Source organism: Podarcis muralis, chromosome 2, assembly GCF_964188315.1.
Source record: "Podarcis muralis chromosome 2, rPodMur119.hap1.1, whole genome shotgun sequence".
In the NCBI taxonomy this organism is placed as follows: Eukaryota; Metazoa; Chordata; class Lepidosauria; order Squamata; family Lacertidae; genus Podarcis; species Podarcis muralis.
In genome coordinates, this window is record NC_135656.1 from 3,592,667 (window position 1) to 3,607,984 (window position 15,318).

The following is a 15,318-nucleotide window of genomic DNA, read 5'->3' on the forward strand; positions in this document are numbered from 1 at the left end:
CACAAAAGTGTATGCTTTAAAGACTTTAACTGGCCTCTGGTAGCATCCTTGAGCTACAGACTTCACTCCACTCTTTCAGCAGACATAAACCTTGATGGAAGAAGGTTTGAAGGCATGTGTGTGAGTGTGGGTAAGAGAAAGAAAGAAAGAAAGAAAGAATATGCCTGCATGCATGCGAAGGAGATGATTTTTATCAGGATTCATTTTCTCTTGGGGATGGAGGGAGTAGAGCACAGTGTTCTTTTTGGGATACATTACAAAGACATTTCCGTTGCACATTCCTCCCTGTATCTGTAACCTTTTAAAGGAAGAAAAGAGCAGTGTTGATTTAGGGAAAACAAAAAACAAAAACTCAGGCTATGTGAGATGCTTATGAGCTTCTCTCTAACTTGTGATTGGTCAGTACCACTTCCTACCCAGAGTTGTAGTCCTCAGACTCCTTAACATTTTAGGAGTGAGGTACTTTCTTATCAGTGCTGTCTTCTTTTGAAGCAGCTAGGATGGGCAGCTCGCTTTTGGAGCTGATGTGTTGATTGAGTTGGTGAATGTGTCAGTTCAGATGTGAGAGTCTGTGTCCATGTGCTCTTCCTTTTCACTCTTGTGCACCTTATTTCCATTCTACATGGTATCTTAAGCCACAGTTTCCTGAGATGTCCAAACCAAGAGAGTATGTTCTGAGTGGCCCCTTTGATCCAGCCTATTAAACTATGGTTGGACATCACAGAAAGTGGTTTTGAGACAGTTTTTGGGACATATTATATGGTATTAAGGAAGGCGAGAGAGGGGAAAGAGGAGTATGCAGTGTGCTCCTGATTCAGCAAAGCCACGTTTCTTTGACCAGGATTGTTAAGTTTGAACTGAGCAGTTCAGGGAGGTAGCTTTGCTGGTGTTCCATAGTTTGAGCCTAGGGGTGGAATTCTGCTAATAAGTCCTGACAGCATAAGCTCTGCACAAGGACTTTGGCTTACACAGTGAGACTTTCCCTCTCCTCCTGTGCCCTCAAAATTGTCTTGGAAAGGGAATTGGAAGAGTCCCTTGAGCAGCACACGGAGGGAGGAGAGATGAGATTGTTGAGTCTGGCAAACCAAAATGTTCGCCCTGATGGAATGATAGGTATTGTATGACACTGAATTCCTCCTTTGGAGATTCACATCCTCTGTTCTGAGGATCATACCATTTCATTCTCACTCCCCATACAACAGTGTTGTATCACCATTGCACTGGGATATCAACTGAGCATGGGCTTAATTAGTGTTCCAATTTGATCCACGAGGCTGTTTTCCCCATACCATGCCCACCTGCCCTACACCTGATGTCATATGAGGCAAGTGGAGATAATAATAGAATTGTAGAGTTGGAAGGAACCACGAGAGTCACCAAGTCCAACCTCCCCTACAATGCAGGAATCTTTTGCCCGACATGGGGCGTGAACCCAAGACCCTGAGATGAGGAGTCTTATGCTCTAGCCACTATGATATCTCAGTCCATCCAGCTGCTAAAGTACAGCTGAAAGCTTTAAAGTATGTTCCTACTGGTTCAGCTAATAGGTGGTGTGAGCAAGCCCACTGGGATTGACTGTGCTGGGGAGTTCCCCATAGCACCGCCAGCTGCTGCAGAAAGCAGGACTTGAAGTTTGTGCCCATTAACTGATAGGTGGTAACTTCAAGCCTACTGGTATTGACTGTACTGCTCACTTCCCCTGGGGAACTCTGTGTAGTACAGCTGATCCCAGCCCAAATCTGAGTTTCAAATCAGTGCTAATCAACTGATCAGCAGTAATTTCAGGCCCTGTTGCTAGGCTTGGCTTTTCTTTTTTAGCATGGAAAAAAATGACCCCGTGTCAGATTGTTGACGGGTGGGTGGGATCCCCCCCCCACCTGTCAAAGTGTCTTGCCAGGGGTGTGGGAACCGAGGGATCCATCCCACTGGCCAGCTCCAGTTCTCCACCCCTGATACAAAGAGTCATTACAGCACAAACACAGTGAAGGAATTTGAGATTTGGTGGTTAGCAGCTTGAAATCATAAGCATCACCTACTCCTAGAGTAGCCAGTGTGGTGTAGTGGTTAAGAGCGGTAGTCACATAATCTGGGGAACCGGGTTTGCGTCTCCGCTCCTCCACATGCAGCTGCTGGGTGACCTTGTGCTAGTCACACTTCTCTGAAGTCTCTCAGCCCCACTCACCTCACAGAGTGTTTGTTGTGGGGGAGGAAGGGAAAGGAGATTGTTAGCTGCTTTGAGACTCCTGAAGGGGAGTGAAAGGCGGGATATCAAATCCAAGCTCTTCTTCTTCTTCTTCCTCTTGGGACTCCTTTGTTTTGCATTGTATCTGGAGAGTCAGAGCTGTCGAATGCAGAATTAAGATCACTGATGGTTTCTTGATGTAGGATTGCAATCTTTTAATTTACTGAAGAATCTCACATGTCTATATTTGTATGCAAATTGCACTACAAGAATTGATGGTGCAGGGCCTGAAAACTCAGCTGTATATTTTGGAAGTGTGTTGGTGTGAGGGGGCAATTAAGAGTTGTTGGGGGGATCTTGGGTGAGGTTTTTTTTTAACTGGGTTGCCTTTCCAATACAATTTTCAGAAAGCAACATATTAAAACCTGGTTTTTCATCTTCTAATCACTGTTCCCTGGAGTTAGAAGCCCCACAGAGTAGCAGGTGGATTGGAACATTTTGGGTTGTACACACGGGCTTAGCCAGGATTTCTGTTTGGGGGGGGGGCAGAACCGACGTGATTGGTCAGTTAGTTGATTATTTCTATTGTTTTACTTGATCGGGGGGGGGGGGGTTTGCCCCCCATGGCTACACCCATGGTTGTACCCTACCCTTGGACACATTTGAATCTTATGGACCTGCTTGGCAGGGGGTTGGACTCGATGGCCCTTGTGGTCTCTTCCAACTCTATGATTCTATGATTCTATTCTATGATTCTATGACCTAAATTAATCATGCCCGTTAATTTTGGTGAATCCACACTTGCACACTTGGTTCTGTGGGATTGTATCCAACTAATGCCCCATTCTGGTGCACATGCTATCCCAGCTTGAGCCATATAGTCTCATTTCACCCAGCTGCTAAGTCAATTTTCCTGCCAGATGTTGAGCAGGGGAGAAAAATCTGCTTTATTTGAAATGAGAGTTATAGCAGGCCTATATTTAACATTTTTGGTGGGTATTTCACTGGCAATTTTAGTTTATCCCATTGTACCTTTCAGCAGCAGGAGTTCTTCTGCTTGATTGTAGAAAGGGGGGGGGGAGGGTAGATAACTGGAGAGGGTCCTACGGGGTGTAAAACATTGATGGCATTCTGCATCATTTTTACAAGCCTCCGAGCTCCTTCCCTTTCTTAGCTTGCAGAAAGAAATAATGTTTCATGTCTCCTGGAAGCTGTTGCTGTGTTAGTAGACCCATGGGTGGGAAACCCATTTTCAGCTTGAAGACTGCATTCTGCTACAGGCAATCTTCTGGGGCCAGCAAGCCAGAGGTGGATGTGGTGAGAGAAAAAAAATATGTGTGTGGCCAGAGGCACAAGTGGGTGGAGCAATGAACATGACTCTTACCTTACAGTAGGCTATAATTCAGCTGCACAAAAATCAAGAGGTTTCTACATGCCCACACCCACTTACATCTCTCCCATCTTCCACCCAGACATGCAAAAAGCATGATCACAGTTTGAAAACACATTGTAGCCAGGCAAAACCACTCAAAAAAGCAGAGAGCAAAACTGGCAGGGGGTGTGGCGGTGGGGTGGCTTTGGCCTAGGAGAGTCCCGAGGGCTGGGCAGAGAGTGTTAAAGGGCTGCCTTCGGCCCCTGCGCCTGAGATTCTCTACTCCTGCTGAACACAATCTGGTCTTATACATGTGGGATTTCCAGATGGGGAAATGTTTGGAATGTGCTGTTCTTGCAGAGTCTTATTCCTGGAGATTCAGACTTACATTTGCTGTCAAATCATTATTTTGCAAGCAACCTCTGCAAATCAGAAAATGCAGTTCTCTTTGCCGCCCCGTTCCAGAGTGCTGTTGCAACAGAATGTGAGCAGAGGGGCTTGTGGTTATGGGAGGGGTGTCAGAGGCACCTCTTTTGGATTGTTCCCTCCATATCCCCCCCCCCCAAATGACACACTGCTGACTCCTACACATTTTCCTCCCTTTCCACTTTAATTAATTTACTGTGTGCTTCCTCTCTAAAGTGCTGGGAGAGCACACACATAGAGCAGTGGAGAATGGGGGGTGTGAGAGATCCCCAGCGAACTTTTCCTGCAGCTATGAAGCAGCAGTTGCAGCCACAACCTTGATGGGTGGGAGCTACAGTTGGGTGAGGAGTAGATGGAAAGTTCTCCCTTGTTCCATGCAAATACTGCAAGTGCTCTGGGGTAGGTCACGTGTCCTGTTGGGTGACTGTCGGTATATCTATGGAAGGCTTTTGTGGACAGAATATTGTGCCATTACCTTTGAATTGGGGCTTGCCCCCATTCTCACTTCCAGAATGGTCTGGAAGCACCATTCCCCAGCACTGCTGTGGTCTCCTGGAGCAGGTCTTCTGTGCCTTATACTTTATCCATTTGTGGGTAACAGGATTTTGAGAGAAGAGGAGGAGGAGGAGGGAAGATCCATTTCTCTCTCCCACCCTTTTTATTTGTACAGAATCCTGTAACAGCTTTTTAGCCCTGCTGAGTAGAGCCACATCAACCTTCAAGAGACACATGATGTACTGCATAGGGAAGCTGCTGCCCTAAAAGGGTCAGCAACCTGAAAAACAGCTTGGAGAGATGTGTGGATAGAGTGAATGGTGCTGGGTGGTGGATAGAGATTGCAGGGTTGTTTGGAAGCAGGAGATGGCCCTATTACAGGGGTCTGCAACCCGCGGCTCCGGAGCCGCATGTGGCTCTTTTACATCTTTGCCGCGGCTCCGGGGCGGATACTAGCGAGGGGAGGAGGCGCATTGTGCACCCCTACACTCCCCACTGTGGCGGGCGCTGTACTGGCTGTGACGTCGCATGGGGGCGGTGCGTGCGTTAGTCATGCACCGGCCCGACGTCACCTTCCCGCCCGCTGTCAGATCGCGGCTCCGGAGATATATTTGTTTTAAATGTCGCAATGGTTTTGCGGCTCCCAGTTGTTGTTTTTTCTTCGGAAACGGGTCCAAGTGGCTCTTTTTGTCTTAAAGGTTGCAGACCCCTGCCCTATTAGTACCGCTACCCATACCTGAATGGAGCTGCTGGAAAAAGCCAAGGCAGCTGCCCAGCCAAAGCCATTTTCTTTCTTGAGATGGACATTTTGGTAACATGTATCTCCTTTGGGGGCATCCTTTGTTAGTGTACATGTTTATGGAAAACAGATTGGCAAGAGTTGCCTTCTCCTTAAGTGGCATTTCTGTCTGTGTGCTGCGTTCTTCAGAGGTTCTCTGTTCTTTCCAGGGGCTTTATAACTCCACCTGAACCCTCTCCCCCTTTCCCAAATAGCGAGTGGATTGGACTCTCTGGCTCTTCTGGTAATGGGCTTTGTCTCTAGCCATTGGCCCTTTAATCAGCCCTCACAGTAGGGCTGAGCCAGGTTCTCTGTCTCTCCAACCTCTGATTAATCACTTTGCTCCCAAGGGCCAGCACCAGCTCTCTGACTGCATCCTCGAGCCCTGCCCAGTGACTCAGCTGCTGAGAGATGAATTGCCTATTAATCCACAATGTTGAAATTGCTTTATTGCATGATGCAGGCACGTCCCTGGAGGAAGTTTTAATCTGCGTCTGGACTGTGAGCCATAAATAATGGGAGGCTGGTGCAGTAAAAGTATGTTGTGTGGGTTTGCTTTTAACTGCTGGTACTATAAATGCTGCTTCCTATTACTGCTGTAAAGAGCCCACAGCCCTGTCCGATAAAAGTCTGAGGAGTCAGAGCATAGCTCTGTTGTTGTTGTTGTTGTTGTTGTTGTTGTTGTTGTTGTTGTTGTTGTTGTTGTTATTGTTGTGACCTAGAAAGAGTTCTCCCTTAAAAAAAAAAGAGCCAAAATTATATGATTATGGGGTTGCCAGATCAGGACAGATCAATGTGATGCCATTGCAGCTTCATTGTGGGTTAGTTTATAAGAGTATGTTCAGTAGCCCAGCCTTTTCTAAAGGGCTCAGGTTAGTTTGGGCACATGATGTTTTGTCGAGGAAGCAGCTCATCAAGCTACTGTCCACCTGTGATTCCTGCATTTCAGAAGGTTGGACTTAGATCACCATTGGGGATACCTTCCACTCTAAAATTCTATGATTCTAGCCCCGTATTGCCTACTAATCTGAGTGGCAGCATCTCTCCAAGGTTTTCGGCAGTTCTCCCAGGTTAACTCAGAAGCACACCCTTTCTAACACCTCATCCTCTTTAACAAATCCTGTCCTACTTAATACAACCCCACCGAATCCCCTTCAGTCAGTTGATTGGCTCCTGCATTAAAGAGGTCTCTGTCTACTTGAGCACTAACTTAAAGCACTGGTTGCAATACACACCTATCTCTTTTAATCCAATGCTGCTGTCAGTTTCGTTAGATAGGCTAGGTTAAGAGATAATGGCTTACCCAAGGCCACTAGTGAGCTTCATGACCCAGCAGGGATTTGAAACCCGAACTTTCCTCTGTGATTCTAAAACCAACACACAGCATACCTGAGTTTCCACACTACCTCTTAGCTAAGGGAGTTGCTGAAAGCCCTATGAATTGCATGCATTTGGCCATGGTTTGGTTATATAGGCCTACTCAATGATCTTACAAGAGCTGGGCAAGTAATGGTGTTGGTTCTGTGGTGGCTCCAGCCTTCTAGAAATCTCTTGCTTGTGATGTTTTGCATGGCTCTCTCCCTGTCTATTTTTAAATGGGCCTTAGAATATGGGTGCTCTGCTTTTAACTGACACTGGTTGCAGTTTCAGTTTTTACACCTTTTAAGTAAAATTTTATTTTTAATGCTGTTTTTATATATAATGTTTTTATTTTGTAAATTGCCAGTGTAATAAATAAATACAATGGGAAGGTGGGAAAACTTTGCCCCAGTTGCTGTTGTTGAGGTGGATGAGCTCTAGTGGTTACTTGGTACTGAGGAGAAGTTCAATGAAATTTCAAGATGCTCAGAGGCTATTCTGTTCTCCATCACTTCGCTCTTGCTCCAGAGCTGAGCCAGCACTGAAAATCAGTTCCAGTGTTAACGCCAGTCGAGCCTTGGCTCAAAGAAAGCCTTGATTATGACTTGCCTTGAGCTCTTTGATTTGAGTGGAAAATAAATATTTTCTCAGCTTTGCAGAGGAGTACAGATAACTGCATCTATAGTTGCACCTTCTTTGTGAGTGTCACTAAATTGGCTGATAAGACAGAAGCATGGGGTTAGGGGCAGCACAGTAAAGGAGTTGAACCTCCAGCTGGTACCAAAAGAACAGTATTTATTCCATAAAAAACCCAGCAACTAAAAGCTCAGTGTGTTATGATAATATTATTCATTGGCGGCAAATTAAAGTGAGATAACTGCTGACTAAAATGCTGATGTGCTTTTTCTTTCAAAGAGAGAATTTCTCCACAATTCTTCAAAAGTTGGGCTTGGAAAAACAACCTCCTAGATCTAGAGAAAGGAATCTGAAGAAAGAGCCTAAAACTTGTATTTGTACTTGGTGCTTTAGAGCAGGGATGGGGAAGGTGTGGCTCCCTAGATGTTGTTGGGACTACCAAGCCCTGTCAGCCCCAGACAGCATGGCCAGTAATATGGGTTGATGTGGGGTTGGTCTACCATCATCCAGAGGGCTGCATGCTCCCCACATTCTTTTGAGTATTGAAAACCTTTTGGATAACTTATCCCAATATTTTGTTATCTTATCTACTGCAAGGCAGCTTACTGTTTTTTCCTTGTTTCCTGCTTCACAGCCCTGTCAACCTAACCATTGTACTACACTGGCACCCCTCCAGCATTTACTTAAAAGAGTTAGACACCCGATTTCACTTGACCCTGAGGTTGATGCTTGCTGAAATGCAATAGGCCTTTAAATATTTCTGTTCTTTAGGAATGAATCTTCTTATTAAGGACCTGCTTTTGAAAGACACCTGTGGTCTCTCTGCTTCTCTTTCTCTCTGTTTCACCTGCTGGAATGACAGAGCCAAAAAACAGATTTTAGGAGATCTCTCCTTCCATTGTGGGGCCTATTGAAACTTGGTAAGAGGTGCTCACCTGATTGGCTGAGCAAAACAAACAAACAAACAAACAAACAAACAAACAAACAAACAAACAAACAAACAAACTCCGGTCTTTATTCCCATTTGGCCTTGTTCTGATTTGCTCTTCTACCAAATAATTCATATCTCTAACCCACGCCCATGCTTCTCCATGCTTGGAACAGATAGGAATTGACCCTCTAAACAAGGAGTGGTGAACTGACTGCCCTCCAGAAATGGTTGGACTCTAGCTCCCATCATTCCTGACCATTGGCCATGCTGGCTGAGGTTGATGGGAGTTGGAGTCCATCAACAACTACTGGGGGATCACAGGTTCACCACCACTGATCTAGACCCAGTGCTTGGTAAACCTATGCATGTTTATCCAGTAGTAAGTTCCATTGACGTAGCCTGAGACCAGTTTAAACCCCGTGTCCTTCTCACCACCCTCAGTGTATTGCTCCAACCACCAATTTCCTGTTTCCTCCCAAAAGCAGAAATATATCTGAGGACCCTGTGCTTCCACTCCTCACTGGTTAATGAGGTAGCTGTGTGATGGGTAGGAACAAGGAGGGGCAAGTCTCGTCAGAGTCACTTGCAACTTTAGCTCTGTTCTCTTGTACCTGAATTCATACCACACTCAGAAATGTTGAAACAGCTTTGCCTACTAGGGCAGCATCAGTTTAGTGGTCTTAACTTCAGGTCAAATGGTTCAGTCTAGCCAGGAACTGGTCTTCCTCATTAATTGACAGCTGGGCTCCAGTGAGAACACAGCTCCCTGTCACTTCACAGGGTATTATAGTGTACGAAGCTGAGTGGTTTGGACTAATGACATATGAAAAAGAGCCACAGCCTATTTCTGCCAAGTTAATTGATTATGCTGACTGGAATCTAAAAGGTCTTAAACATTTTATCTTGGTCCTTGTCTTCCCCCAGGATTGCACCGTAGAAGCAGCAATCCAGGTTGTTGCCTCCAGGCAGGCTTCTGATGGTGCTTCAGAAAGAGCCAGTTGTTAGAATGTGGGAACAGCAATAAACTTCAAGACCCACTACAATATCAATTTGTAAGAAGGATTTTTGTTAGGTGGAAGAGGGGGCAGATCCCTAAAAATATCCAGAAATTGTATACCTTATATTACAAATCATTGATCAAAAAGTGTTGGACAAGAGTAGAGGTTCCCAAACTTATTTGGCCTACTACCCCCTTTTCAGGGGGGGAAAATTACTCAGCTTCCCCCTGGAAAGGGTTCACCCAACCCTGGAAAAACCCCTTGCCTCCAGCACGACCACCGGATACAGGGGAGGTGGTGTCACTGTCCTGCAATGGTGCCCAACCTGGTGGTAAGTGTCATTATACAACAGATGAAACATGTGCGAACTGTTGTTGTTGTTGTTGTTGTTGTTTTAATTCTCTTCTCTTCTTTCTTTATGCTTCCACTGCCCCCTTATTTTTATTCATTGCCCCCAACTGCACCCAAGGCTACTACAGTGGCACCTCTAGTTACGAACTTAATTCGTTCCTGAGGTCTGTTCTTAACCTGAAACTGTTCTTAACTAAAGGCGTGCTTTTGCTAATGGGGCCTTTTGCTGCCGTTGCACCGCCGGCACATGATTTCCGTTCTCATCCTGGGGCAAAGTTCTCAACTTGAGGGAACTCTTCCAGGTTAGCGGAGTTTGTAACCTGAGGCGTTTGTAACTCGATGTACCACCGTATTGCCCCCCTGGATCGTTCCAGCGCCCCCCTGGACAGTATTGCCCACTTTGGGAAACACTGGACAAGACCTTGAAGGTGCTCAGCAGCACAAATTAAAACCACCACCCCCCATTTTTTGTTTCTATTCAATCTCACTTTATGTTAAAGAAAATGCTCTTCAAGTGTGATGGAGATTTAGGACCCTGGTGAAATTGTGCATGGCATCAGAAAAATGGTTAAGGAATCTATTAATTTTGTCCCACAGCTTCTTTTGTTAACCAGTCTGAGGAATTGAATTTAGACATAAAATCTCAGGACCCACTTTGTTGTTGTTGTGAGGCTATCTGTGGCACCTTGATGGACAGCTGTACTGGATTTAGACTAGAATTTGCGTTGGGATATGGCTATAGCTGCGAAACTGATCCACTCAGCTGAGGATAATTGGCGTTACAAAATCAAGTGAAGATTTTCATCCAATATGGAATAGCTTTGTTTTGTTTTTCAAATCACATGGAGAAGAGATAGCATCCCTCAATGGTACATTAATTTTTTCAGAATTCACAGCAGACACTGTCTCGATTACTTAACTGCAACTTTCTTTCTCCACTCTGTCTCCACTCTGGAACTGAGCTGGCCTGCAGTATAGGAGACTAATGATTAATTCTGATCTGCAAGCATCTCTTGTGAGCACAGTGTGCCCATTGTTTATGTCTGAGCTACGGTTACTGTGAGTGTTCTCTTTTTATTTGTGTTTTAGAAATAAAAAGTTAGGTAGGGGAGAAGATGTAAATGTCCACTTACTTTTCCTCTCCCTGCCATTAAATCTCTTTATTATGTTAAGTGACCAGTATTTTCCTCTCTCTGAAACCCAAAAGATTTGGGGTTTAACAGATGGTCCCTTCCTGGTGGCTTGCTGTCCTTCCCTTGCTTATTATCTTAATAGAGGTTTTGTATGCTGGGGTTTTTTTTTAATGCATTACTACTTTTTTAACAACAGTAAAAAAGACCTTCATCTCTAATGAAAGATGCATAATGAAGAACCACCCCCACATCCCATTAAGCACTCTTTCCCAAGTCTCTCCCAACCATTTCCAGAGTTTTGGGTCTCTCCTCTTCAACCTTTTGTAGATACAGACCTGTGCTGCATTTGGGTTCCTGTTCAGTTACGGCAGTGCAGTTCATTGCAAATCTCAAAGAGGCAACGTGGCCCCAATTCTTACAGCCAAGTTGGAGATGAGCATATATATGTGAAAGTGCAGCCTGGGTGTGTGTTGGTGTGGTGTTACCATAGGGAAATGAAGTCCTTGCATTAAGGCTGTTCGAGATTGAGAAAGGTGCGGTGAATTTAGAATGGAGGAAGGAATTCGTACTATGTCAGTGATTCATTTCATAGCTGGTAATTGAAGATTAGAGAGGGGGCTCACTAACGGTACCGCTTTGAGGTTTTTTTGGTTTTTTTGCAGTCAAGTGATATATAAATTTTATGAAATGAATAAAATAGCTTTACTTCTACACTCAGAGATGTTCTCACTGTGGTGTCCTTCTGACCATTTAGCCCCACTTGCCTACCTCCTGGGTTTAACTTGCACATTAGCTTCCTCCCTAGTCCAGTACTGTATGGTGGAATGCTTATGTTTACATTTGGGTCTATGTTGGTTGAGACTGTAGCTTGTAGGGTGTCATTTTAAAGAGTACTTTTTCCTGAATCTTTGGGAATGGAGTGTTTTCCAATAATACAACTTGGTAGGGGAATTCTCCCCCCATATTATTGCCCTTTAAAATAAAAATTGCCATTTTAAAATGGTTTTTAAAACTTGTAACGTGTGCCACCATGCCCTTAAAGAAACCTTGCCATTTTAAGGTATTTTTTTAAAAAAATCTCCCATGGTTTTAAATAATACTGCTTTCATATGTATGTTCCAGCTATTTTTTTTATTACAGGGAGGGGGAAATGACATTTTAGAAAGTAAATCTAAAAAAACAATACGCTGCACATTATGTATAGACACACTAATCAACGAAGACCACCAAGCATAAAGCAAATTCCAGAGTGGCTTGGGTTCAACTTTGTGTGTTTAGGAATAGGAGAGTGGAGGGATGCCAGCGCAGCCTTGCTAATGCCTTAATTTTGTTTATGTTACAAGTGTTGGGTGGGGACTTGATCTGGGACCAAAGTATTTCATAGTATGATAAAATGTGAAGAGATATTAGAGATCATGTAGTCTAAACCCTTGCTCACTGGGGATGTAACTAGAACATTGCTGACAGAGAGTTTTTTTTAATACTTCTGGAGGACTTCCCATCATCTACTATGTCAGCAGGTGTTTCAGCTCTAGGGGGCCGGCCTGTCTCTGGCCCCGTCAATCTTTGTTGGAAAGTGGTGGGCCCCCTTCAATGTTAAGGGGGCCCAGGGTGCGTCATGTGTGTGCGACGTCATGCGTGTTGGAGCTTCAGCTGCTCACTCCTTCAGAGCGGTCAACCTTCTCCAGACAACACGACGCTGCTTGCATGCTGCTCACATGATGTCACACACACATGACACGCGATGGCCCCTCCAAGTCTTGGGGGCAACCTGGTGCCTCTGACTAGCAGACAGTTCTAACCATTAGGTTCCCCTTGTGTTTAGCTGAAATTCTCTTCCCTGTAATTTCCACCAGTTGGTTCTAGTCCTGCCCTTTGGAATAGCAGAGTAGAAATCAGCAACATCTCCTGCATGGCAACCTTTCAGAGATTTGTATGCAGCTGTTATACCTCCCCTTAATATTCTGTTTTCCATTTATAACATACCCATCTCTTTCAACTGTTCCTCACTGGACTTAGTTTCCAGAGCCCTTGCCATTTGTTTTGACCCTTTCCCATTTGAACCTGCCCACTTGTTGATGTCAGATGTGTTGTGACATGAGACAGGGCCTTCTCAGTGGTGATGCCCAGGCTATGAAATTCCATTGCTAGAGATGTTCTTTTTCCCCCAGCAGCAAGCTAAAACAGTTTTATTATCCATTCAAGCTGAAGGCGTTGTATAAAATTTGTATTAAGTGTTATGTTGCTGATTTTTAAAAATTATTATGACAGGCATTTTAAGCTGTTTTTTGTTAGCTGCCTTAGATAGAACAGCAGGCCAATTAAATACATACTTATCTAATTTGGCAAGTGGCTACTTTTAGTGTGTGATTTATTTATTTTTAAAGAAAAAGAACTATTGTACAAGTTGACCTGTTTATATGTGTGAGAGTGAGTGAGACTTGCAATCTGTATCTGTTGAAATGTAGTGTGGGCATTGACATCTCAACGTGATGATTTTCAACAATTGTCTCAAAATATATCATTTTGAATACATCATTCCGTGAAATCCTTCTCTGGAGATATACATGTTACAAAACAGTTTTACACTGTCCTCCAGTGCTGCCCATTGTTTCCTGTCCAAAGATAAACAGAATATTTTAAATTGGGGTTTTAATTTTTACTCTCTCCCCTTCTTTTTTCATTTCTGCAGCATTATCTGAGGAGGTTGATGTCTATGTTGCACCACTTCCAAAGATTGGGGAACAAGCCCTGGAGAGCTCTACCTCACAAATATTATGTAAGATTCTTGCTACTGCCCTCTCTCTCCTGCCCTCTCTCTCCTGAGATTCAGTGGTGACAACTCAGTGATGACAACTTTGCTTGGTTCCGTTAGTTCCAAATTGTTTGATGACCATCCTGATCCCATGCTCCCCCTCTTTTGCTGTGCCAGAGTTTGACTTGTTCAGTAGTTGATCTAGAATGGGCCAAAGGCCTACAAATTAAAACATCTGATGTTTGCAGATTATCTGACATCTTCTGCACTGTTAGTGAAAAGCCATCCACTGCCATCTTCCAGCTGCCTAAACACACTCCCCCTCCCCTCTTTTTAAACCTTTTAAGTGGCAGTAGTGGAGACAAATGGCAAAATGGAAGGAAGGATATTTCTTGCCCGCTTCTTCTCTCTTTCTTGCCCTGATCTTGGATGCAGTAAGCAGTAATGCTGTGGAACGCTAGAGATCACGAGAGATAAGGTTCTCCTGAGGGTTGCATACCTTCTTGTCTCTGGCATGCAGTTACATGGTGTCTCAGGGGCCAGAGCCAGGGTGATGGAAGCAGGGAACCTCATTTTCTTCTTACCATGTTCCTCCTCCTGTTGTCCTTTACTTAATGTAAAGAGATGGGAAGGGAAAGTGTGCCAAGCACAGCTTGTACAGAAAGGGGGGGGGTGGCTCTTGCAGAGGTCAGCAAAGTTGGGTGGGTGCTAAGCTGGGGATTCTTCTCTGGCTTGGATTTTTATCTGCACACATTAAGAATTTTGCCGTTTGTAAAGCTTGTGTCTCATTTGAGGTGGCTTTTCTGAGGCCCTGAAGGGTGATTTGTAACCTGGCTAGGGAGAATTTTCCCAGTGTCTCTAGTACTAATATAGCTGTGGTAAAAATAATGAAATATGTTCAAAGTCTTCATTCAGTGTGCATGATTATTCCACTTACCTTAAAATACCCTCAATGCATTATTGATCTGTGAGTGGTTTTAAGAGACAATTTGTTTATTTATAGAAAATTGATGACTGCTTCTTCAGAGCAGGATATTATTCAATTCTGAATAATAATAATAATAATAACAACAACAACAGTAACAATTCATTGGTATATTATTTGAAACCTTTCTAGTCTTATTCCTGGCTTACAGCAGGCTGCTTGCATCAGAGGCATTTCAAATGCGATGTGGTTTCCATAAGAAACAGTGATTCTGGGGTGAATGTTTGGCTTGTAATTCTCTCTCTCCTCTAAGATATCGCTTGGCGGGGTGTTTGTCCTTCGTTTGTTCCCAGACATAGGGTTCCTGGAAATCTGAGAACATGTGTTGCATGGGTGCTCTTCTTTTCCAGGACTCTTCATTACCTTGGGCTTCTGTTTTTGGTGTCCTTCAATGTTCTGTGCCCTTTGCCTGTGATTCCACATTGACATTTGCCTTTCTGCTGATGTGGGAGCACCCTAGGTTCCTTGCCCAGGTGCAATGTTGGGCCTACAAAGTCGTGTTGGAGCAGTCTAGGCAACAGTGCCTTTGGCCATTATTATATCTTGTTGAGACGTGCCTTGATGGTGAGTTGGATCTGATTGTTAAAACAGCCAGTCACTTGAGTGTTTTGATGGACTGATCTTTTTTTCTTTTTGCTGTATGTCTTTGTCTTTTATCAAAATGATTTTAAATTTGTTTTAATTAAGAATAATGAAATATCCTCGCCTCCCAGCTTGCACCATTACAAATTTGTTTTAAAAGCCTGGAGAGTTGAGTTGTTTGATGTTTACAAGTGTTTTATCCTGGGTTGATGTGGTGCCCTCTTTTCTGATTGGCTTTTGGATCTTGAGTATTAGCCACTGGCCATCCTAGTTTGCATATTTGATACAGGTTGTCAGCTTGGGAGAGCTGTAAGATGATGGTTATCAAGAAACAG

General features: G+C 44.1%; 1 protein-coding gene across 1 annotated transcript in view; it reads left to right on the forward strand.

The window, feature by feature from the left end:
* LRP1 (LDL receptor related protein 1) overlaps nucleotides 1-15,318 on the forward strand; it is a 298,357-nt gene that overhangs the window by 38,941 nt on the left and 244,098 nt on the right. The window contains exon 3 of the mRNA XM_077923771.1: nucleotides 13,354-13,440. Coding sequence (XP_077779897.1) covers nucleotides 13,354-13,440 — 87 coding nt within the window. The remainder of the gene's footprint in view (nucleotides 1-13,353; nucleotides 13,441-15,318) is intronic.